This window comes from Oncorhynchus kisutch, linkage group LG12 (genome assembly GCF_002021735.2).
Source record: "Oncorhynchus kisutch isolate 150728-3 linkage group LG12, Okis_V2, whole genome shotgun sequence".
Taxonomy (NCBI): Eukaryota; Metazoa; Chordata; class Actinopteri; order Salmoniformes; family Salmonidae; genus Oncorhynchus; species Oncorhynchus kisutch.
Genome location: NC_034185.2, coordinates 46,851,322 through 46,875,569, shown reverse-complemented (window position 1 = coordinate 46,875,569; position 24,248 = coordinate 46,851,322). Strand labels below are relative to the sequence as shown.

The 24,248-nt window shown below is 42.9% G+C and overlaps 1 protein-coding gene across 1 annotated transcript in view; it reads right to left on the bottom strand.

Moving 5' to 3' along the window:
- Nucleotides 1–350: 350 nt before the first annotated feature.
- Nucleotides 351–24,248, bottom strand: part of LOC109901067 (alpha-1D adrenergic receptor) — a 30,585-nt gene continuing 6,687 nt past the window's right edge. The window contains exon 2 of the mRNA XM_020497076.2: nt 351–2,266. Coding sequence (XP_020352665.2) covers nt 1,656–2,266 — 611 coding nt within the window. The 3' untranslated portion in view covers nt 351–1,655. The remainder of the gene's footprint in view (nt 2,267–24,248) is intronic.

Genomic DNA, 24,248 nt, shown 5'->3' with positions numbered 1-24,248 from the left:
AAAGCCAGGTGTAGGGGTGGTAAGGTGTTGGGAATGCTTTTGGGACAGCTTTATGTAGGCCATAACAATTTGTGGGCACCCTTTGTCACTGTTATAGGGCAATTCATGTATTGTTTAGTGTTGTGATCTGTTGTTAGCGGCTTGGCTGGCATGCATCCCACATTGTTTTTTTTGCCCCACCAAGATTCGCCACTACTGGTCTTGTGTAGTTTGTCCAAACCTAGCTACTGTACAAAGTACCTGATACAGTCAGTTAAGGTTTCGCTAGTTCCTCAGTTGAATCGTTAGGCTAGAACAAAAGCCTGCACCGACCATGGCCACCCTCCAGAAATGACATAACATTTTTTTTAAAGTGGTATTTTTTTCCATTTTATTTTGCTTGACATTGACAGACGTCATTGAACCATCAGCAGATACAAACAAAACGAAAGCGTCTTTTTGGCAATGCAAAGAACAGACAACTACGGTAATCAATGGGTTCAAGGCTTTGATTCTGTCAACCCTTGTCCATTCAAAAGATAAATGACCTATCTTCTCTCTGGCTCTGAATGCAGTTAAGGTAAATACACCACGATACTTATTCAACTGGTCCAAACATTGTTTTCAGTCTGAACGTGACCTATCACTTTTATAATGCAATTTCACAGAGGTCTGCTCATGTCAGTTCATCACAGCTCACTTCACTCATTCACTTAGCAAAATCATCAGATGCAATTATAATTACCCATACGTTACCCTATGTTTACCCATATCATCCCGAAATTGTCCTGTGCAATGGTTTCGTCATTCAAGTCAGTGGCTGTCACTTTGTTATATGCGTTTGCTCTGTTAAGACAACACACACCTGTGCCCGGCTGCATTGTGATGAGCTGGATGGTCTGATACCCTAGAAAAGGGGTGTTTGTCTGTAGGTTATGGTCAAACTGAGGTTCATAGTGTCTCCATGTTGCTGCTGGTTGTAGGGGTTGAGCTGCTTGGAGTTGAGAGTGAGAATGCTCAAAGGGCACAGTGACCAGCTGCTGAAGAGCCCAGCCTATCATTGAGCAGTCAGTTTGACATCTTGCCACCTGTCCAGAAAGTGACTTTTCCATATCCACTCATTGTTCTGCATTTTGTCTTTTTAACGCAGCTCCAAGAAATAACGTTCCATTCCACTTCACTTCAATTACCATCCAATAAAATGAAACAAACACGACACAATCATTAAAGGTTTGATATCATATTTTGGAGCAATTTGTGCTTGGATCAAAGTGGGCCATTTCCAGACAAAATGAACTCGGCCCTTTGATCGATGTCCAAACAACTCTCTGCAGACAAATGTTCTTTTTAGGCCTGTTTGTTTGCTGGTCAAATGTTCCCATGATAACCCCATGTTCCGATCTTACGTTTTGTGGAATTTCCACATTCCATTCCATGGTGCAAGTGGAAAAGAGCACGTTCCTTTTCCTTTTACCTCTTTCTGGCTTGCAACGGCAAACCCCATCTAGGTGATTTAAGGCGGAATTATATTGGTTATTCCCCATGTTGATACCCCAAAGGCAACCATCAACCGCTTTCACTTGCAGAGACACTGCAAATGTCATTGAAGAAGGTTAAGCAATTTAATGACAGTAGCCATCCACATTAGCCACTCCCTTTGTCTGTCCCTCAAGAATCTAGATGTCTGTCTCCTTCAGGCCGTAGCACTCTGTGAGGTCATAGATCTGATAGCAGCTCTGCTCGGCGACATCGTTGTAAATCCCCATGGAAACCGTGTCTATCTCAGTCCTCGCCAGGGCGGGGGCCGCGACGCCTCCCTTCCCGCCCGGACCTCCCTTAATCTTATTTGACAGATTGTTCATCTTCTCTTTGAGCTGGAACGATGACTTTTGTAGCGGCGGGAACAGGCTCCACCCTTTAAAACTCAGTGAAGGTCCTTTAGATCCCTTGTAGTAGTGCGAGCTCCCACACGACTCGTGGTTGAGGGTGTACTCCGGTTGGCAGTCTGTCACCCTGGCATTGCTGATACCCATAATATCCATTTCCCTGCCACCTATGCCCTGGTGGTGGGGTCCCTTGACGGCCGTGCGCCAGCGCTGGTTGTAGAAGCGCCGCAGGACCCGGCGGCGGCGGTGGCACTGGCAGCGGAGGAGGCGGGTGAAGGCGCGCTGGAACTCTTTGCTGGAGCACGGGTAGATGACAGGGTTAATGCAGCTGTTGAAGTAGCCCAGCCAGAAGATGACCTTAAAGACCATGTCAGATGGCTTCAGTGCCGGGAAGAAGGAGCCTGGGAGGGGACAGGGGAGAAAGGCGTTAGGATCTGTGATAATGTTTTAGATAAACATTTTCATCTCTCTTCATTTATAAACTTGGACTTTTTGTGTGTAAGACAAGAATTGGCCTGACATGAGACATCTAGCTGGTTTTTCTATGCATCGCCAAGACCGAACGGCAGCTTCTTCGGGTAAGGTTAAGTGGGAGGTGTGTGTTTCTCTGTTAACAACTGCTGGTGCGCAATCTCTAATGTTAAGAAAGTCTCTAGGTTTTGCTCACTTGAGTTAGAATACCTCATAATAAGCTGCAGACCAAACGATTTACCTTTTGAGTTTTCATCTATATTTTTCGTAGCTGTCTATTTACTACCTCAAACCGATACTGGCACTAGGACTGCACTCAACAAGCTGTATAGGGCCATAAACAGCTGTATAGGGCCAGTGATTTTAATGCAGGGAATCTGAAAAACTGTTTAACTTAATTTTCCCCGCCATGTCAACTGTGCTACTAGAGGGGAAATGCTCTAGATTACCTTTATTCCACACACAGAAATGCATACAAAGCTCTCCATCGTCCTCCATTTGGCAAATCTGACCATAACTCTATCCTCCTGATTTCTGCTTACAATGAAGTGGATGCTAAGCTGGAAGACTGTTTAGCTAGCACAGAGTGGAATATGTTCCGGGATTAAACAGTTTACCACATAAATCACTGACTTCATTAATAAGTGCATCGACAACGTCGTCCCCCATAGTGACCGTACGTACGTACATATCCCAACCAGAAGCCATGGCTTACAGGCAAAATCCACACTGAGCTAAAGGCTAGAGCTGCCACTTTCAAGGAGCAGGACGCTAATCCGTATGCTTATAAGGAATCCCACTACAACCTCTGACAAAATGACAGAGGTTGTAGTTGTCAAAGAGACACAATGTCAATACAGAACTAAGATCGAATCCGGTTCTGATGCTTGACAGATGTGGCAGGGGTTGCAAACTATCTACAGATTACCGGGAGTATACTCAGAGCATGTGCTGATCACTGACATTTTCAACCTCTCCCTGACCCAGTCTGTAATGCCTACATGTTTCAAGCAGACCAACATAGTCCTGTGCCCAAGAACGCCAAGGAAACCTGTCTAAATTACTAAAGGCCTGTAGCACTCACATCTGTGGCCATGAAATGCTTTGAAAGCCTGGCCATGGCCCACATCACCACCATCATCCCAGACACCATGGACCTACTCCAATTTGCATACAGCCCCAACAGATCCAAAGATGACTCCATCTTTATTGCACTCCTCACTGCCCTTTCCAACCTGGACAAGAGGAACACCTACATGAGAAAGCTGTTCATTGACTATAGCTCAGCGTATTGCCCTCCAAGCTCATCGCTAAGCTCAGGAAACTGGGAATGAACACCTCCCTCTGCAACTTGATCCTAGACTTCCCGACGGGCCGCTCCCAGGTGGTGAAGGTGAGCAACAACACATCCACCACGCTGACCCTAAAAACGGGGGCCCCTCCGGAGTGCCTAAAGAGTCCCCCTTTACTCCCTATTTACCCACAAATGCGTGGCCGCGAACGACTCCAACGCCATCATTGAGTTTGCTGACGACACAATGGTGGTTGGCATGATCACCGGCAGTGATGAGACAGTCTATATGGAGGTGGTCAGTGACAAAAACGTCTTCCTCAAAATCACAGGAAACGGCGGGCCGAGGACGCCCCCATTCACATCGACAGGGCTGTAGCGGAGTGGATCATGAGCTTCAAGTTCCTCGGTGTCCACATCACTAAGGAATTATCATGTTTCCACACACACCAACACAGTCAAGAATAATCAAATAAAATCGTATTTGTCACATGAGCCCGGAAACAACAGGTTTAGACCGTACAGTGAAATGCCTACTTACAAGCCCTTAACCAACAATGCAGTTTTAAGAAAGTAATTACGAAATAAGCTCAAGTAAAATAAAGTAACACAATAAAATAACAATAACGAGGTTACAGTATTTACAGGGGGTACCAGTAACGAGTCAATGTGTGGGGGTACAGGTTAGTCAATGTAATTGAGGTAATATGTACAGTGGCTAGGTATAGATAATAAACAGCGAGTAGCAGCAGAGTGAAAAAAGGGGGTCAATGCAAATAGTCCGGGTAGCCATTTGATTAATTGTTCAGCAGTCTTATGGCTTGGGAGTAGAAGCTGTTAAGGAGACTTTTGGACCTAGACTTGGCGTTCTAGTACCACTTGCCATGAAGTAGTAGAGAAAAAAGTTAATGACTTGGGTGGCTGGAGTCTTTGACAAACTTGAGGGGCCTTCCTCTGACACCGCCTGGTAAAGAGGTCCTGGATGGCAGGAAGCTTGGCCCAGTGATGTACTGGGCCGTACGTGCTGTAGTCAATGAATAGCATTCTCACATAGGTGTTTCTTTTGTCCAGGTTGGAAAGGGCAGTGTGGAGTTGAATAGAGATCATCTGTGGATCTGTTGGGGCGGTATGCAAATTGGAGTGGGTCTAGGGTTTCTGGGATGACGGTGCTGATATGATGCATGACCAGCCTCTCAATGCAGTTCATGACTACAGACGTGAGTGCTACGGGTCGGTAGTCATTTAGGCAGATTACCTTAGTGTTCATGGGCACAGGGACTATGGTGGTCTGCTTGAAACATGAAGGTATTACAGACTAGGTCAGGGAGAGGTTGAAAATGTCTGTGAAGACACTTGCCAGTTGGTCCGGGTATGCTCTGAATACACGCCCCATCACCTCTTTAAAGGTCTTACTAACAATGGCTACAGAGAGCGTGACCACACAGTTGTCTGGAACAGCTGGTGCTGTCATGCATGCTTCAATGTTGCTTGCCTCGAAGCTAGCATAGAAGGTCGTCTGGTCGGCCTGTGTCACTGGGCAGCTTCCGGGTTTCCCTTTGTAATCCATAATAGTTTGCAAGACCTGCCACATCCGACATGCATCAAAGCCAGTTTAGTAGGATTCAATCTTAGTCCTGTATTGATGCTTTACCTGTTTGATGGTTTGTCAGAGAGCATAGCAAAATCTCTTATAGGCGTCTGGATTAGTGCCCTGCTCCTTGAAAGTGGCAGTTCTAGCCTTTAGCTCGGTGCAGATGTTGCCTGTAATCCATGGCTTCTGCTTGGCATATTGTCACTGTGGGGATGACGTTATCTATGCACTTATTGATGAAGCCGGATAAATCCCACCATGGGATAAATCCCGGAACATATTCCAGTCTGTGCTAGCAAAACAGTCCTGTAGGATCCGTGTCATCTGACCACTTCCGTATTGGGCGAGTCACTGATACTTCCTGCTTTAGTTTTTCCTTCTAATCTAAGCATGAATCAGGAGGATAGAATTATGGTCAGATTTGCCAAATGGGTGGGGGAGCTTTGTACTCATCTCTGTGTGTGGAGTCAAGGTGGTCTAGATTTTTTTCCTCTGGTTGCACATGTAACATGCTGGTAGAAATGAAGTAAAACAGATTTAAGTTTTCCTTCATTAAAGTCCCCGGTTACTAGGAACGCCACTTCTGGAACCGCATTTTCTTGTTTACTTTTGGCCTTATACAGCTTGTTGACTGCGGTCTTGGTGCCAGCATCGGTTTGTGGGGGTAAATGGACAGCTACGAAGAACATAAATGAAAACTCTCTTGGAAGTGATGTTTCAGTGGAGAGGAATGCTTTGTACAGCCCCCACATCCCTAATCTCATCTCATCCCCGCCACGGTGTTGACCGGCCCTCCTTTCCCTCATCTCTCCTTGCCCTGGCTTGAGCCCTCTCCCTAGGGACCTGTGGGCAGTTTAGTTTAGATTGGAGCTGACGTGGCACACGTGGACACACACACACGTTTGTTTTTACTATCCTTGTGGGGAACAAACAATTGATTCCCATTCAAAGTCCAATTTTCCCTAACCCCTAACCCTGAACCAAACACTAATGCTTAACCTTAACGGAAAATTTCACAATATTTTATTTCATATTTGTCATCTCCAGCACCACCCCAACATCAACATATGTGAAAATGGCTCTTTTCTATGTTTTGTACTAACAAATATAGAGGAAGATAAGTGTTTACAATGACATCATCAACCAATTAGTAGGCAATTAATTAGTAGGCAATGCCTACTCATAATTGGTTAAAATTACATAAGACAAACCGAAACACTTGTCTCCCTCGATCTTATTTTACTACAAAACATAGAAACGCCCCATTTTAACATATGTTGATGTTGCGGGGGTTAAAATGTCCTTTAAACCTTAACACCAAACCCCTAACCTTAAATCCAAACTCTAAACCTAACCCCTAACCCTAGTTCTAACCCTAACCAGGGGTGAAAGTTGAATTAATTTTTTCGCGGAATGGGCCCGTCTATATGTGCACACTCTTGCATGCTTTTTTATACACCAAATCATATAATTTCATATAGAATCCCTATTAATTCAAAAGGATCTATGTGGGCCTAGTCAACAGTTGAGGTAATTGAGGTACTATGTACACGTAGGTAGAGTTATTAAAGTCACTTTGCATAGATGATAACAACAGAGAGCAGCAGCGGTGTAAAAGAGAGGGGGGGAGTCAATGCAAATAGTCTGGGTGGCCATTTGATTAGAAGTTCAGGAGTCTTATGGCTTGGGGGCAGATGCTGTTTTGAAGCCTCTTGTAGTCTGGGTGGCCATTTGATTAGAAGTTCAGGAGACTTATGGCTTGGGGGCAGATGCTGTTTTGAAGCCTCTTGGACCTAGACTTGGTGGTCCGGTACCACTTGCCGTGCCGTAGCAGAGAGAACAGTCTATGACTAGGGTGGCTTGAGTCTTTGACAATTTTTAGGGCCATCCTCTGACACCTCCTGGTATATAGGACCTGGATGGCAGGAAGCTTGGCCCCAGTGATGTAGTGGGATGTTCGCACGTCCCTCTGTAAGTGCCTTGGGGTCGGAAGCCGAGCAGTTGCCATACCAGGCAGTGATGCAACCATCTGAAGACCCATGCCAAATCTTTTCAGTCTACTGATGGGGAATAGGTTTCGTCGTGCCCTCTTCACGACTGTCTTGGTGTGCTTGGACCATGTTAGTTTGTTGGTGATGTGGACACCAAGGAACTTGAAGCTCTCAACCTGCTCCCCTGCAGCCCCGTCAATGAGAATGGGGGCATGTTCGGTCCTCCTTTTCCTGTAGTCCACAATCATCTCCTTTGTCTTGATCATGCTGAGGAATAGGCTGTTGTCATGGCTCCACACGGCCATGTCTCTGACCTCCACCCTATAGGCTGTCTCGTTGTTTGGAGTTGAATAGAGATTGCATCATCTGTGGATCTGTTGGGGCGGTATGCAGATTGGAGTGGGTCTAGGGTTTCTGGGATAATGGTGTTGATATGAGCCATGACCAGCCTTTCAAAGCACTTCATGGCTACAGATGTGAGTGCTACGGGTCGGTAGTCATTTACGCAGGTTACCTTAGTGTTCTTGGGCACATGCACTATGGTAGTCTGCTTGAAAACATGTTGGTATTACAGACTCAGACAGGGAGAGGCTGAACATGTCTGTGGAGACACTTGCCAGTTGATCAGCACATGCTCGCAGTACACATCCTGGTAATCCATCTGGTCCTGCGGCTTTGTGAATTTTGACCTGTTTTAAAGGTCTTACTCATATTGGCTTCGAAGAGCGTGATCACACAGTCTTCCGCAACAGCTGGTGCTTTGATGTATGTTTCAGTGTTATTTGCCTCGAAGCGAGCATATAAGTAGTTTAGCTCGTCTGGTAGGCTTGTGTCACTGTACAGCTCTCGGATGTGATTCCTTTGTGGTCTGGTTTGCAAGCCCTGCCACATTCAACGAGCGTCAGAGCCGGTGTAGTACATTTCGATCTTAGTCCTGTATAGAAGCTTTGCCTGTTTGATGTTTTGTCCGAGGGCATAGCGGGATTTCTTATAAGCTTCCGGGATAGAGTCCCGCTCCTTTAAAGTGACAGCTCTAGCCTTTAGCTCAGTGCACATGTTGCCTGTAATCCATGGCTTCTGGTTGGGATATGTACAGTATGTGTGGTCACTGTGGGGACGACGTCATCAATGCACTTATTGATGAAGCCAATGACTTGAGGTGGTGTACTCCACAATGCAATCGGAAGAATCCCGGAACATATTCCAGTCTGTGCTATCAAAACAGTCTGTAGCTTAGCATCTGCTTCATCTGACCATTTTTTTAATTGATCTTGTCACTGGTGCTTCCTGCTTAAATTTTTGCTTGTAAGCAGTGTCATGACGTTGGCCTGGGGGTAGGTTTATGACAGTCATAAATACCTCTTCCCCAATTTTTCCTCTCTCTACCCTACTGGTGTTACATTTGCAAAACCGTTGGTTAACATAGAGATTCTGTGAACATTAGAAGGTGGGGGGAAATGAACTATATTCTGGTAATCCGACGAACGGAACATATGCGGTGGTACTTAATGAATATGATGTCAGTTCGGTTGTTATCTGAGACATTCTCATCAATGATAAGATGACAAACTCTACAGTGGAAAGTCTACACATCAGAGTTATCGGATTCACATGGAATTGTTGTTCAATTTAAATGTTTGAATATGAAATTATTCGTGATGGGATGAAATGTGATTTTAGCTTCTAAAATGTGAGATTTGGGTTTTCATAAGATAGGGCTCTGCTCAATCAGTGGCCCGGCCCTGTGAAGGGACATGGGCTATAAAACTGTTCAAACACGCCCTCCTCTCCCTTCCTATATAAAGCCTTGATGACAATTTAACCTCCTGTTCTGAGATAATAACTACAGAATGAAGCCAACATCAGCGTGAGCTTTGGTTGCGAATGGTATGAACTTCGAACTCTTATTCACTACAGAAGTGATACCTCCTAGCCGTTGAGTTAGCAACAGCATCTGCAAACGCAGTTTAGGAAGGAACAGACAGAGTATACTGTCTACCACACAACGACGTTACAACGTATCCAATTGACAACCAGAGACATTCTTCAAAGGACTCGATTGGGCAACACGGCCTTCCATCTACCACCAACCTACCGAAGCGCAGCTCAGAGTAAATATTTATTACATTTTCCTTTTCCAAATGGGCGGTAATTTATAATGCATAAGAAACTGTATTTACGATAGCACAGCTTCGCCTTTTATTCCTCAGTCTTCCCGCTCTTTCACTCAAACCCAGACCCTTTTCTTTTGTGTCACCAGCTGTCATATCTGTTCCGCCCACTAGAGACTTTTTCCTTTATGATGTTATTTGTAATCAAGTTATGATTAAATTATGCGTATGTGTAATTCTGTGTGATTAGTCAGGTATTTAGTAAATAAATGATTAAACCCAATTTTGTATTGCTGATTCAAATTGTTAGCCACGGTTCGTGCAGATAACCAAGAATTTGCAACTTTCAGATGAGACTGAATTAAGATGACGATTAATATTGACTGCTATTGATGTTAAATATTACTAGGTCTTTAAGAGTTTATTCGGAAGATAACAGCTCTATAAATATTATTTTGTGGTGCCCGACTCTCTAGTTAATTACATTTACATGATTAGCTCAATCAGGTAATATTAATTACGGATAAATTATTTTATAGAATAGCATGTCATATCACTTAATCCGGCATAGCCAAAGACACGACAGCAGGAATCAGGAGGATAGAATTATAGTCAGATTTGCCAAATGAAGGGTGAGGGAAAGATTTGTATGCATCTCTGTGTGTGGAATAAAGGTGGTCCAGAGTGTTTTTCCCTCTGGTTGCACATTTAACATGTTGATAGAAATTTGGTAAAATGGATTTCAATTTCCCTGCATTAAAGTCCCTGGCTACTAGGAGTGCCGCCTCTGGGTGGGCGTTTTCCTATTTGCTTATGGCAGAATACAGCTCATTCAATGCTGTCTTAAATGCCAGCCTCAGTCTGCGGTGGTATGTAAAAGCTACGAAAAATACAGATGAAAACTCTCTAGGTAGATAGTGTGATCTACAGCTTATCATGAGATACTCTACCTCAGGCAAGCAATAGCTCGAGACTTCCTTAGATATCGTGCACCAGCTGTTATTTACAAAAATACATAGTCCGCCACCCCTTGTCTTATCAGAAGCCACTGTTCTATCTTGCCGGTACCGCATATAATCAGCAAACTGTATGTTGATATTGTCGTCGTTCAGCCACGACTCTGTGAAGCATAACACATTACAGTTTTGAATGTCCCGTTGGTAGTTTAATATTCCGTGTAGGTCATCGATTTTATTCTCCAAAGATTGTGCATTTGCTAGCAGAATGGAAGGAAGTGGGGGTTTATTCGATCACCTACGAATTCTCAGAAGGCACCCGCTCTCTGGCCCCTTTTTCTCTGCCTCCTCTTCACGCAAATCATGGGGATCTGGGCCTGTTCCCCAGAAAGCAGTATATAATTTGCTTCCTACTCGTTAAAGGGCAAAAAAAGATTCTGCAAATCCATGGTGAGTTATCGCAATCCTGATGTCCTGACGTTCTTTTCGGTTATATGTAGCAGCAACATTATGTACAAAATAAGTAAAAAAATAAGTTACAAACAACGCATATAAACAAACAAATAAACACAATCGGTTGGGGACATGTAAGACGTCAGCCTTCCTCTACGGCGCTGTTGTTAAATTGTGTTTTACCGGTACAGCATACCCACACTATTTATTTAGCTGGGATGCTGTACCGGACCATACCGCCTTACTTTTACCCCTGACCCTAACCCTAAATATAACCCTAAATCTAACCCCTAAGCCTAAAATAGCCTTATTACTTGTGGGGACAGGTGAAATGTTGTCCAAATGTTACTTGTTTTACTATCCTCATGAGGAAAACACACACACACCCTCAGACACGTGAGAAATTGTCAGAGTTACTCCGGCTTCACAGGCACAATATCAGTAGCAAAGCTATAAATAACGAAAGAGAGGGACACTTGCAAGTGGAGAGGAAGGGAAGTAGCACAGTGAGGGAGGAGAGGAGAGGTTATTATCACCCATCGTCTTCCACTGGAGTAGCTTTAACAACCTGACATAGGGTCACAACAGGCACCGTCTCTTGGCCAGCATGGCGGTAATTTGTGGGTAATCAGGCCTCTGAGATGAAAGCGCGTTCCTTTGGACAAGATGGGTGTGTGTGTGTGTGTGTGTGTGTGCAATGGGTAATTGGTGTGTTTGCATGTGCTTGTGTGTAATGGGTAATTGGTGAGCTAGTGTTGCTCTGAGGAATCCACCACCACCAAGCAGGATGTTTGGGGCATTACTGAACATAAATATTCCTTTAAAGAACCAGAAGACCCCCTGTGACCCCCTGTGTGGGATCTGACTGATGACACCATTATAGACTACTGTACTGTTGTTGGATGTATGAGGCCCATTAGGCTACTACTGTACTGTTGTTAGAGAGGGCCCTACAAGGGGCCCCACAGGAAGCCACGGTATCATTAGGTGGGTGATGTAGACATAGTGAAAGTAACTGGTGGTTCATTGTTTGAGGCGTGCTGGGTTTTTCCTCGTTGTTAGTGTTGTGTACTTTATGTAGAAGGCTGATGATGAAACAAAGATACAATTATCAGTGTGTTGTATACAGTACATCCTCTTTTCTGCCGTTTTGGGGAAATATACAATAGTTCGAAGACTATTCCAAATCTTTCAAATCTATTACTTGCTGTTATTGAGCTTGCCTGGTGCAATGGAACCAATGAAAAAAAAAACTAAAGTGTGCTCATCTGGCACTCCAGGCAGATTCAAGAGAACGTTCAACATATTTGAAAAGATTTCAGGCCCAGGTCTGTTGTGTATACAGTACACACAGATGCATTATTCACATTCGCATGCACACACTATTAACTTTGCCGCAGGGGGTATGTATCATCTAAACAACGCTATACCCTCCTTCCCCTAGTCTGCCCTCAACTGCCCAGTTTGAGATTGGCTTTCATCTGGTGTGGAGCTAGGAATCGTGTTTCAAGAATGAGTCACGCCAATTTACATCTGCCAGAAGGAGAGCTTTATGTCCTTTTGGTCCTGTTCTTCCCAAAGGCTTCACTGCTAACTAGTTCAACACAACAACACAGCATTAAAATGAACTATCAGACACAACGCATCATGGAAAAAGTAGTTGTGTATTGATTCTAATTGGCAAAATGACAACTGTGAGCGATGACTTCCGATTGTAGTCACAAGTCATATGCTGCTTAGGAAGTGCCTGGGTTGAATTGGCTTGTTGCCTTGACACATCGCCGCTGTTGCCATGACCACATCAGCAGCGGGAGATAATTAACTACTTTATAGTACTTTAGCTGCTTTTAGGAGATGGTGGAGTCTCTTTTATGTGGAGTTTCACTGTCGATAAGATGTTTTGTTTTAGTCTTTTGTGAGGATATGGTTTTGAAAAGTTCAATCGTGACCGTTTAAAAGAAATCACAGAGTCCCAGCCCTACAGTGCCTTCAGAAAGTAGTCATACTCCTTGACTTATTGCACATTTTGTCTTTCAATCTGAATTCAAAATTTATTAAATATTATAATTTTTTTGCCCATCTACACACAATACTCCATAATGACAAAGTGAAAGCGCATTTATTGAAAATGAAATACAGAAATATCTCATTTGCATAAGTATTCACACCCCTGAGTCAATACATATTAGAATCCGCTTTGGCAGAGCTTTGCACACCTGGATTGTAGAAAATCTGGTCTCTAGGTATGTCCAAACGTTTGACTGGTATTTTACCTCAACTGGTACAGTGTGCCATCCAGCCCTGGAGTTTCCCTGGACTTGGAGGCTTTAATTGCATCTAGAAGTTACTCCTCTGTAGGAGGCATCAGTGATTCTTTCTGTATAGCTGTTAATTTTTCACTATTCATAAAAAAAAAAATCCTTTCAATTAACTTCAGTTAGTGGAGATGGAGGAACTTAAATAAAAAATATGCTTAAAGTAAGTTGCTTCCTCTTTCAAAATATAGTTTGGTGAATCATAAATGACTCCGTCATTTGTCAATTATTTCAAAGATTTTTCAAGCTCTGTCAAGTTGGTTGTTGATCATTGCTAGACAGCCATTTTCAAGCTTTGACATAGATTTTCAAGCCCGTCTAAGTCAAAACTGTAACTAGGCCACTCAGGAACATTCAAAGTCATCTTGGGAAGCAACTCCAATGTATATTTGGCCATGTGTTTTAGGTTATTGTCCTGCTGAAAGGTGAATTTGAATGTACTTTATTGCCTTATTGCAAACAGGATGCATGTTTTGGAATACTTTCATTCTGTACTGGCTTCCTTCTTTTCAATCTGTCAGTTAGTATTGTGGAGTAACGACAATGTTGTTGATCTATCCTCCGTTTTCTCTTATCACAGCCATTAGACTGTAACTGTTTTCTAATAATTTTGTAAATCCCTGAGCGGTTTTCCTTCCTCCAACAGAGATAGGAAGAATACCTGTATCTTTGTAGTGACTGGGTGTATTGATACACCATCCAAAGTGTATTTAATAACTTCACTATGTTCAAAGGGATGTATTCAATGTCTGCTTTTTATTTATTTTTACCCATCTACGAATAGGCGCCTTCCTTTGCTAGGCATTGGATAACCTCCCTGGTTTTTGTGGTTGAATCTGTATATGAAATTCACTGCTCAACTGATGGACCTTACAGATAATTGTATGTGTTGGGGTACAGAGATGAGGTAGTCATTCAAAAAATCATGTTCAACACTGTTATTGCACACAGAGTGAGTCCATGCAATTTATCTAAGTTGTTAAGCAAATGTTTACAACTGAATTTATTTAAGCTTGCCACAACAAAGGGGTTGTATACTTACTGACTCAAGACATTTCTAAAAATATAATTCCACCTGGACATTATGGGGTAAAATGTGTCGGACAGTGACCAAAGTAATCGCAGTTGAATCCATTTTAAATTCAGGCAGTAAAACAGCAAAATGCAGAAAAAGTCAAGGGTGTGAATACTTTCTGAAGGCGCTGTATACATCAATTAAAGCGACAAGTTGAATGCTTTGAAAAATGCAGGTTGTGAGGAGCTGATGACGTCTTAGCGGTAATATTCATACTTCCAGGAGAATCTCTGTAACACTTAGAGCCAGCAGATATAATGCGTTATGATACATGCATTGTAAGACTTATAATGGCTCATACAGTACATGCGTATAAAAAGTTATAAAGCATTATAACAGCAGGCTTTAAGTTAAGTGTTACCGGATACTATTCTGCATGTCAGCCATTTCTAATATGCAAATGAGCTGCCTGTCAATCAACTGTGGTGTAGTGTTGGGGGAGAGGATTACTTCATTGAAGACGACACTCAAAGTAAAGGTCATTGTTCTATGAATCCATGCTTTGTAATTGAAACCTTGAGTGGAGAGGGCTACAAAGGACTGTGCAGTGTTGTGTGAGTGTTGTGCAAGCTTTGACAGGCGCCACTCACTAGGGGTGAGTCACATACAGGTCTGGCTGATGGAGCTGGCTGGGCCATATGATACTTAGATACTTTGAATACAACATTTTTTTTTTTAGGGGGTTGATCAGCTTTAATATTGCAGATAGACTGTAGCTTCCATCAATATAATTGTCTGCATCACTTCCAATTCCCAATATATTTTTTTGCAAATATACATACACATACATACACATACATATACATACATACGTACATATATAAATAAATACTTTTACACATACATTCATACATATAAATACATATACAGTACATACATATATTTACATATCTTTAAAAAATATATATTTCCTTTATTACCCTCCAACCCTAGTGAACAACAATGCTTAAGACATGCATTTCCAGCTTATACATACTATATACATTTTATGGATAAAGTCTATTTTACAATAGTTCTACTTTGTTTGTTTTTCACACCTTTCCTTCCTCTACCCTCAACCTCTCCCATTCTATTTCTGATGTCCATCCAGTTTGATTTCTGTTTGCCATATCTTTCAAACTGTGCTCTTTCAAAAAAGTTCTGAACCTAAATACGTTTTACGAGCACAGTATGTTTTATATTAGTTATCTTGTTGTTATTCGTTGTCCCAACCTTCAGCTTCATTCAACCCCTCCCATCTATCTCTTAACACCATCCATATTGGATTTCTATTTGCCATATATTTTTCAACTGTGCTGTGATGTTTCGCAAACGTCCTGAACCTTTCTACTCTCATGTAAATTGAAAATATTTTATTTTGTTAAAAGTATTCCTATATTATTGATCGATTGACTATGACTTTTCAGAAAGCCCAGTAGTGCTATCTGCAGAGTTAGCTCCAGGTAAATGTTGCAATTCTTCAGCCATTCCTGGACCTGTGACCAAAAACAAGCTACATATGGACAGTACCAAAACAAATGATCAAATGATTCTGCCTCTTCGCAGCAAAATCTGTTGTATCCCCATATAAATAACATTCTATTGGTTGCAAGAATTTAAATTGAGTTTAAATAGTTGAATCCGGTGTCGTTTTGCATATCAGTTCATACACCATGTGCCAGAGGGAGATGTTTAGTCCAGGGTCCTTAGCTATGGTGCTGAACGCTGAGATGTAGTCAATGCAGAGAATTCTCACATAGGTGTTCCTTTTGTCCAGGTGGCAAAGGGCAGTGTGGAGTGCAATAGAGATTGATTCATCTGTGGATCTGTTGGGGCGGTATGCAAATTGGAGTGGGTCTAGGGTTACTGGGATAATGGTGTCGATGTGGGCCATGGCCAGCCTTTCAAAGCACTTCATGGCTACAGATGTGAGTGCTACGGGTCGGTAGTCATTTAGCTAGGTTACCTTAGTGTTCTTTGGCACAGGGACTGTGGTGGTCTGCTTGAAACATGTTGGTATTACAGACTCAGACAGGGAGAGGTTGAAAATGTCAGTGAAGACACTTGCCAGTTGGTCAGCGCATGATCGGGGAGTACACGTCCTGTTAATGCGTCTGGCCCTGCGGCCTTGTGAATGTTGACCTGTTTAATACATTTTCAAGTTCATAACTGTGCACTCTCCTCAAACAATAGCATGATCTTCTTTCACTGTAATAGCTACTGTAAATTGGACAGTGCAGTTAGATTAACAAGAATTTAAGCTTTCTGCCCATATCAGATAGGTCTATGTCCTGGGAAATGTTCTTGTTATCTACAACCTCATGCTAATCACATTAGCCTACGTTAGCTCAACCGCTCAACCGCTCAAATTTGTTGAGTGATTCTGAAGTGATTTCACCCCATGCTTCCTGAAGCACCTCCCACAATTTGGATTGGCTTGATGGGCACTTCTTACATACCATAAGGTCAAGCTGCTCCCACAACAGCTCAATAGGGTTGAGATCCGGTGACTGTGCTGGCCACTCCATTATAGACAGAATACCAGCTGACTGCATCTTCCCTAAATAGTTATTGCATAGTTTGGAGCTGTGCTTTGGGTCATTGTCCTGTTGTAGGTGGAAATTGGCTCCAATTAAGCACCATCCACAGGGTATGGCATGGCGTTGCAAAATGGAGTGATAGCCTTCTTTCTTCAAGATCCCCTTTACCCTGTACAAATCTCCCACTCTACCACCACCAAAGCATCCCCAGAACTTCACATTGCCTCCACCATGCTTGAAAGATGGTGTCAAGAAACTCCTTCAGCATCTTATTTTTTTCTGCGTCTCACGAATGTTCTTCTGTGTGATCCGAACACCTCAAACTTAGATTTGTCTGTCCATAACACTTTTTTCCTATCTTCCTCTGTCCAGTATCTGTGTTCTTTTGCCCATCTTAACATTTTCTTTTTATTGGCCAGTCTGAGATATGGCTTTTTCTTTGCAACTCTGCCTAGAAGACCAGCATCCCGAAGTCGCCTCTTCACTGTTGACGTTGTGACTGGTGTTTTGCAGGTACTATTTAATGAAGCTGCCAGTTGAGGACTTGTGAGGCATCTGTTTCTCAAACTAGACACTAATGTACTTGTCTTCTTGCTCAGTTGTGCACCGGGGCCTCCCTTTCCTCTTTCTATTCTGGTTAGAGCCAGTTTGCGCTGTTCTGGGAAGGGAGTAGTACACAGTGTTGTACGAGATTTTCAGTTTCTTGGAAATTTCTCTCATGGAAAAGCCTTTAATTTCTCAGAAAAATAATAGACTGATGAGTTTCAGAAGAAAGTTATTTATTTCTGGTCATTTTGAGCCTGTAATCAAACCCACAAATGCTGATGCTCCAGATACTCAAATAGTCTAAAGAAGGCCAGTTTTATTGCTTCTTTAATCAGGACAACAGTTTTCAGCTGTGCTATTTTTAAATTATAAACTTGGATTAGCTAACACAACGTGCCATTGGAACACAGGAGTGATGGTTGCTGATAATGGGCCTTTGTACACCTATGTAGGTATTCCATAAAAAATCTTAAATTTCCAGCTACAATAGTCATGTAGAACATTAACAATGTCTACACTGTATTTCTGCTCAATTTTATATTATTTTTGTTGGACAAAACATTTGCTTTTCTTTCAAAAACAAGGAAACGTCAAAATGACCCCAAACTTTTGAACGGTAGTGTATATTTAAACTTCAGTCGTACTTTATCAAAAGCTTTTTCAAAGTCAAAGCGGATTTGCTGTACCTATGTCAAGTCACAAAAAAATTCAGGTATACCTTTCTCTGTCCTAGTTAAAAGTTAAAAGTTAGCATCCAACAGGCTTTAGTTACATTTCCAACATCCTCACCCACGTGGAAACTCAGTAAGAGTAATGTATATGCCAATTATCTGATGGTCCAACCGCATTCTATCCCCTATCAACACTTTTTTAAAACGTTTTGTGCCAACGAGAATGACATAAGAAAGAAGTCAAGACGACTACCTTGATTGAGCCTCCTGCCATGTGTTTCTCACTAACTTCCTGTATTTACTTACACCTTCTGTAAGCCTTTATAGGGTATGCGTTTTCAAGAGAGCATTACAGGTATAGATCAACTGTAACGGCTTTCTTCTATCTCCTCCTCGGACAAGGAGGTGTAGCAAGGATCGGACCAAAATGCAGCGTGACAATTGCAATCCATGTTTATTTAATAATAAGGAAACACGAACTTACAAAACAATAAACGTAATGTGAAAACCGAAACAGCCTAAAACTGGTGCAAACTGACACTAAGGACAATCACCCACAAAACACTCAAAGAATATGGCTGCCTAAATATGGTTCCCAATCAGAGACAACGATAAACACCTGCCTCTGATTGAGAACCACTCCAGACAGCCATAGACTTTGCTAGATACCCCACTAAGCTACAATCCCAATACCAACACCAAAACCCCAAGACAAAACACACCACAATACAAAAACCCCATGCCACACCCTGGCCTGACCAAATAAATGAAGATAAACACAAAATACTTCGACCAGGGCGTGACATCAATCACCGACGCAGAAACCAATGTGTCATTTCGTAATTTGGATGAAGGATCCATTTAAGTCTGCCTTAGGTTGTGTTCAAGGTGAGTTATAAGATGATTGGTCCAGACTAATGACTTTGGATGTCCTATAGAGATGTGGCTGAGAAAAGCACAGGAGGACATAGTGGGACACACTCTGATTCAACATTCTCTTTTCACTCTGATGGTTTCTGGCAATAGTGGCCCATTATGAATCGGAGTGAATGGATCAGTGCAACGGAGAAAGGAGTTGATTGCAAAAGTGCTTAGAAGTGCTAAGAAGCATCCTTCTCTGTACAAACGGACAGATATCCTCTTAAGTGTAACCGTACAAAAAATGTGTCCGTACAAAAAAAATGTACGTAAGAATCATTGTTATTGCGTCTGATAGGCCTACAGCAGGTTGAAAATTGGACCAACATTGATCACTATATATATAGCCAAGGGGGAAGGGTAAAACTATGCTTACAGAGGTCGTCTATTGGTGGACACAACCTGCTAAATTGGACAAGCCCTCACAATCTGTGTTCTTTCAAATAGATGATGAAAGAAACAAATGGCAAAGCCCCTCTCGCTATTGGCCAAAGTCTTCTCAAGACCTATCAAGAATGTGAAATTAAAAAAATCCCCTCAAAGATAATATCGGACAGGCCTGTTTTTCCTGAGCTAATTATTTCCTTTGGCAAAGCAGAGCTCCCCTTGCCCCCTCCCACCTCTCCCCCACCACGGTTATGGGGATATTCTCAGTGGCATCATGGGAAAAAAGCACAACAACATATTAGTCATGGGGTATGTCCCAAATTGCACCCTATATAGCGTACTACGTTTGACCCATATGGCTCTGGACAAAGTAATGCACTATGTTGGAAACGGGGTGTCATTTGGGACAAATCTATACAGTAGTCTCGTTTTGCTTGGAGTCAAAGGCCTCCTTCCTTACAACATCAGTGTCCTCGATAACATTTTGATAGTGGTGTTGAGGCCATCATCAGATGCCTTTGTAACAATCAGAACCGATACGTAACTACAGTTTCAGATTACGTACAACGTGTCTGTTCAGTTTGTCAAATGATTGAGTTTGGATATCTACAGAATATGGTTAGAGTTGTAATACTAATGTTTGTAATGTGTATCCTTTATCAAGGTTTCTGTCACATTACTGTACACATTGGATACTGAATACAGTATATCACTAGTTTATCTCCTTAAGGTAGAGACATTTGGCCTCAAAATGTCTTGTTTGTTTTGTTCCTCGACTTTAACAGCACACGGCCCAGAAGTTGATATTTTCTCAGTTTTAGATTAGACCTATGGAGAGCACTGACATTTGGTTTATAGGAAGAAGTCAAATGTTGGGCTGAATGTATTCCATTATTTTATCTTGCTGTCAGTCTGTCGCAGTGTCTCCACCACATTAACACTGACATTCCTACAGCGATAAGGCTCGTGTATGAAGTGTAAAACGTGATCTCTTTTGAACTGCTCTCTATTCCTAGAATTCGAGGGTCACTCAACATTTGAGTGGTGAGGTGATGACATTTGAAAGACTTTGGTAACTAAGGCTGTGTGTGTGTGTGTGTGTGTGTGTGTGTGTGTGTGTGTGTGTGTGTGTGTGTGTGTGTGTGTGTGTGTGTGTGTGTGTGTGTGTGTGTGTGTGTGTGTGTGTGTGTGTGTCTATATGCGTGTGCGTGTCCATATGTGTTTGTGTTTGTGTGCGTGTTTGTGTGCGTGTTTGTGTGCGTTTGTGTGTTCGGACAAATTCTGAAGCTTGTGTTCCAACACAAATAGATGTGTCATGTGGACTGGAGCCACAGAAACGTAGTTATGAGCATCATCAGTGTCACATTTCTTTAGCCTAAGATAATGACAATGCCTTCAGTGGTTGCTTATTGTGGATTTATTGTTGCGCCCTGTCTTGGTCGCTGCCTTCCTCACTCTGTGCACTATCAAGAGGTTACCAAGCCATGTTTCTCACTTCAGTCTACCAAGCCATTGCAAGCAAAGGATAGCTCAGAGACATGGAGAGGAAAGGCAGAGAGGAAAGGCAGGTTTTGAGAGAGAAGGGGGGAGAGAACAACAAAACGAGAGGGGTATTGTACGTGTGGAATGGTGCCATCTTTACCTCCTCCCTTCCCCCCCATTCTTTTTCTTCCCCCCATCCTGGCTGTTGGGCGTGTGAGGAAGAGGGGGGGGGGCAAACCCCCCCACTCTAATGAAGTTCAATTACAGCTGTCCTAATGGCAGTGGACCGTTAAGTTCCTGGAGTCAGCGGCCTGAATACCACAATTAGAGTTACCCATCTCTCTTAATAGACTCTCTTTCGTGCCGATGAAATTTAAACATCCTTGTTTAATATTTCACTGTCTAAATAGTGCTCTTGGAATACGTAAACATAAGCACAGTGAAAGAGATATGTAACTTAAAAGTAATTGAATCAGGGTTGGGGAGCTGGGGACTGAGGGACTGGATGTTGGAGGGCTGGAGGACTGAGAAGCTGGGAGGTTGGAAGGCTGGTGCTGGGGGGCTGGGGGGAGGCACAGCTAGCCTGGCACAAGTAGCAGAGTGTGCTGGTTGGATCTGAGCCAACAGATGCTATCAGCCAACCAACAGCAAAGTATGCACAATAACATTCCGGGGGATTGTAGGAAATTAAATCTAAGGAACTCAAGTTGATTAGTAGGCATAGCATGTTATGTGTAGGCTTATACAAAACAAGGCTGTGGTGGCTTGCTCTATATGAGAAGAATGTTACAAACAATGGTCCATTGACACGGAAATCCCCAATGGTTTTAAACACACTTTTCTGGCTAAACCTAACACCTGTGGTGCGAAAAGGATTTCCCATTAAAAGAAAGCCCTATTGCAAAGTTAGTAGCTGTCCTCTAAAAGATGCCTCCCTCTCTAAACTATATGGTGCCTGACTAAACTCCCCCATTGTTCCAAAAGCAATGCTTGCCAGAATATTGCTATTAGAATTGCCCATCTCTAAAATATTTTGTTGGTCTTGGGGGCACAGTCCATTTGTTCTATTGTTCTGTTGTTAATAGTTTAGAACTGAGGCCAAAACGTTGAGCGCTGGGTGGAACTGGTTTTCTAATGAAGTGCTTGGAATCATTTTCCTGATACATACTGTAAACAATGGAAGAGAAAGGATGATGTATATAGAGAGAGAGTGTGTGTGTGTGTGTGTGTGTGTGTGTGTGTGTGTGTGTGTGTGTGTGTGTGTGTGTGTGTGTGTGTGTGTGTGTGTGTGTGTGTGTGTGTGTGTGTGACCATACTCCTCAGTGAATTTCATAAAAATGAATATGTTAAAACATTTTTTAAGTTTTCCTTTTTAGGTTAAACTATACGAAATATATTCAAATCAAAAAATCTAATCAAATTTTATTTGTCACATACACATGGTTAGCAGATGTTAATGCGAGTGTAGCGAAATGCTTGTGCTTCTAATTGCAGTAATAACAATGCAGTAATAACCAACAAGTAATCTAGCTAACAATTCCAAAACTACTACCTTATAGACACAAGTGTAAGGGGATAAAGAATATGTACATAAAGATATATGAGTGAGTGATGGTACAGAGCGGCATAGGCAAGATACAGTAGATGGTATTGAGTGCAGTATATACATATGAGATGAGTATGTAAACAAAGTGGCATAGTTAAAGTGGCTAGTGATACATGTATTACATAAAGATGCAGTAGATGATATAGAGTACAGTATATACATATACATATGAGATGAATAATGTAGGGTATGTAAACATTATATTAGATAGCATTGTTTAAAGTGGCTAGTGATATATTTTACATCATTTCCCATCAATTCCCATTATTAAAGTGGCTGGAGTTGAGTCAGTGTGTTGGCAGCAGCCACTCAATGTTAGTGGTGGCTGTTTAACAGTCTGATGGCCTTGAGATAGAAGCTGTTATTCACATCAAATAATTGATGAAAATACACTGCTTTGCAATGAAGGTCTACAGTAGCCTCAACTGCACAACTCCTCTTCTGGGTATATTGACTTAAATTCAAAACCTAGGAGGCTCATGGTTCTCACCCCCTTCCATAGACTTACACAGTAATTATGACAACTTCCGAAGGATATCCTCCAACCTATCAGAGCTCTTGCAGCATGAACTGACATGTTTTCCACCCAATCAAAGGATCAAGGGCGGGACTCGGAAGCTTAAAAGAAATCCCGCTATGCCCTCCGACGAACCATCAAATAGGCAAAGCATCAATACAGAACTAAGATCGACTCGTACTACACCGGCTCTGACGCTCGTCGGAGTGACACGAGCCTACCAGACGAGCTAAACGGATTACCAGAACGTTAACTCAGAGCATGTGCTGACCAACTAGCAAGTGTCTTCACTGATATTTGCAAGCTCCCTCTATCCGAGTCTGTAATACCAACATGTTTTAAGCAGACCACCGGCCTAAATGACTACCGACCCGCAGCACTCACGTCTGTAGCCATGAAGTGCTTTGAAAGGCTGGTCATGGTTCACATCAACACCATTATCCCAGAAACCCTAGACCCACTACAATCTGCATACCGCCCCAACAGATCCACAGATGATGCAGTCTCTATTGTATTGCACTCTACACTGCCCTTGCCCACCCTGACAAAAGGAACACCTATGTGAGAATGCTATTCATTGACTACAGCTCAGCGTTCAACACCATTGTGCCCTCAAAGCTCATCAATAGGACGAGGACCCTGGGACTAAACACCTCACTCTGCAACTGGATCCTGGACTTCCTGACGGGCCGCCCCCAGTTGGTAAGGGTAGGTAACAACACATCCGCCATGCTGATCCTCAACATGTGGGCCCCTCAGGGGTGCGTGCTCAGTCCCCTCCTGTACTCCCTGTTCACTCATGACTGCACGGACAGGCACAACTCCAACACCGTCATTAAGTTTGCTGTTTACACAACAGTGGTAGGCCTGATCACCGACAACAACAAGACAGCCTATAGGGAGGAGGTCAGAGACATGGCAGTGTGGAGCCAGGACAACAACCTCTCTCTCAGCGTGATCAAGACAAAGGAGATGATTGTGGACTACAGGAGAAAGAGGACCGAGCACGCCCCCATTCTCATCGACGGGGCTGCAAGGGAGCAGGTTGAGAGCTTCAAGATCCTTGGTGTCCACATCACCAACAAATTAACATGGTCCAAGCACACCCTGACGGTCGTGAAGCGGGCACGACAAAACCTATTCCCCCTCAGGAGATGGAAAAGATTTGGCATGGGTCCTCAGATCCTCAAAACGTTTCTACAACTGCACCATCGAGAGCATTCTGACTGGTTGCATCACTGCCTGGTATGGAAAACTGCTCGGCCTCCGACCGTAAGCAATACAGAGGGTAGTGGGAACAGCCCAGTATATCACTGGGGCCAAGCTTCCTGCCATCCAGGACCTCTATACCAGGCGTGTCAGAGGAAGGCCCAAAACATTGTCAAAGACTCCAGCCACCCTAGTCATAGACTGTTCTCCCTGCTACCACACGGCAAGCGGTAACGTAGCGCCAGGTCTAGGTCCAAGAGGCTTCTAACAGCTT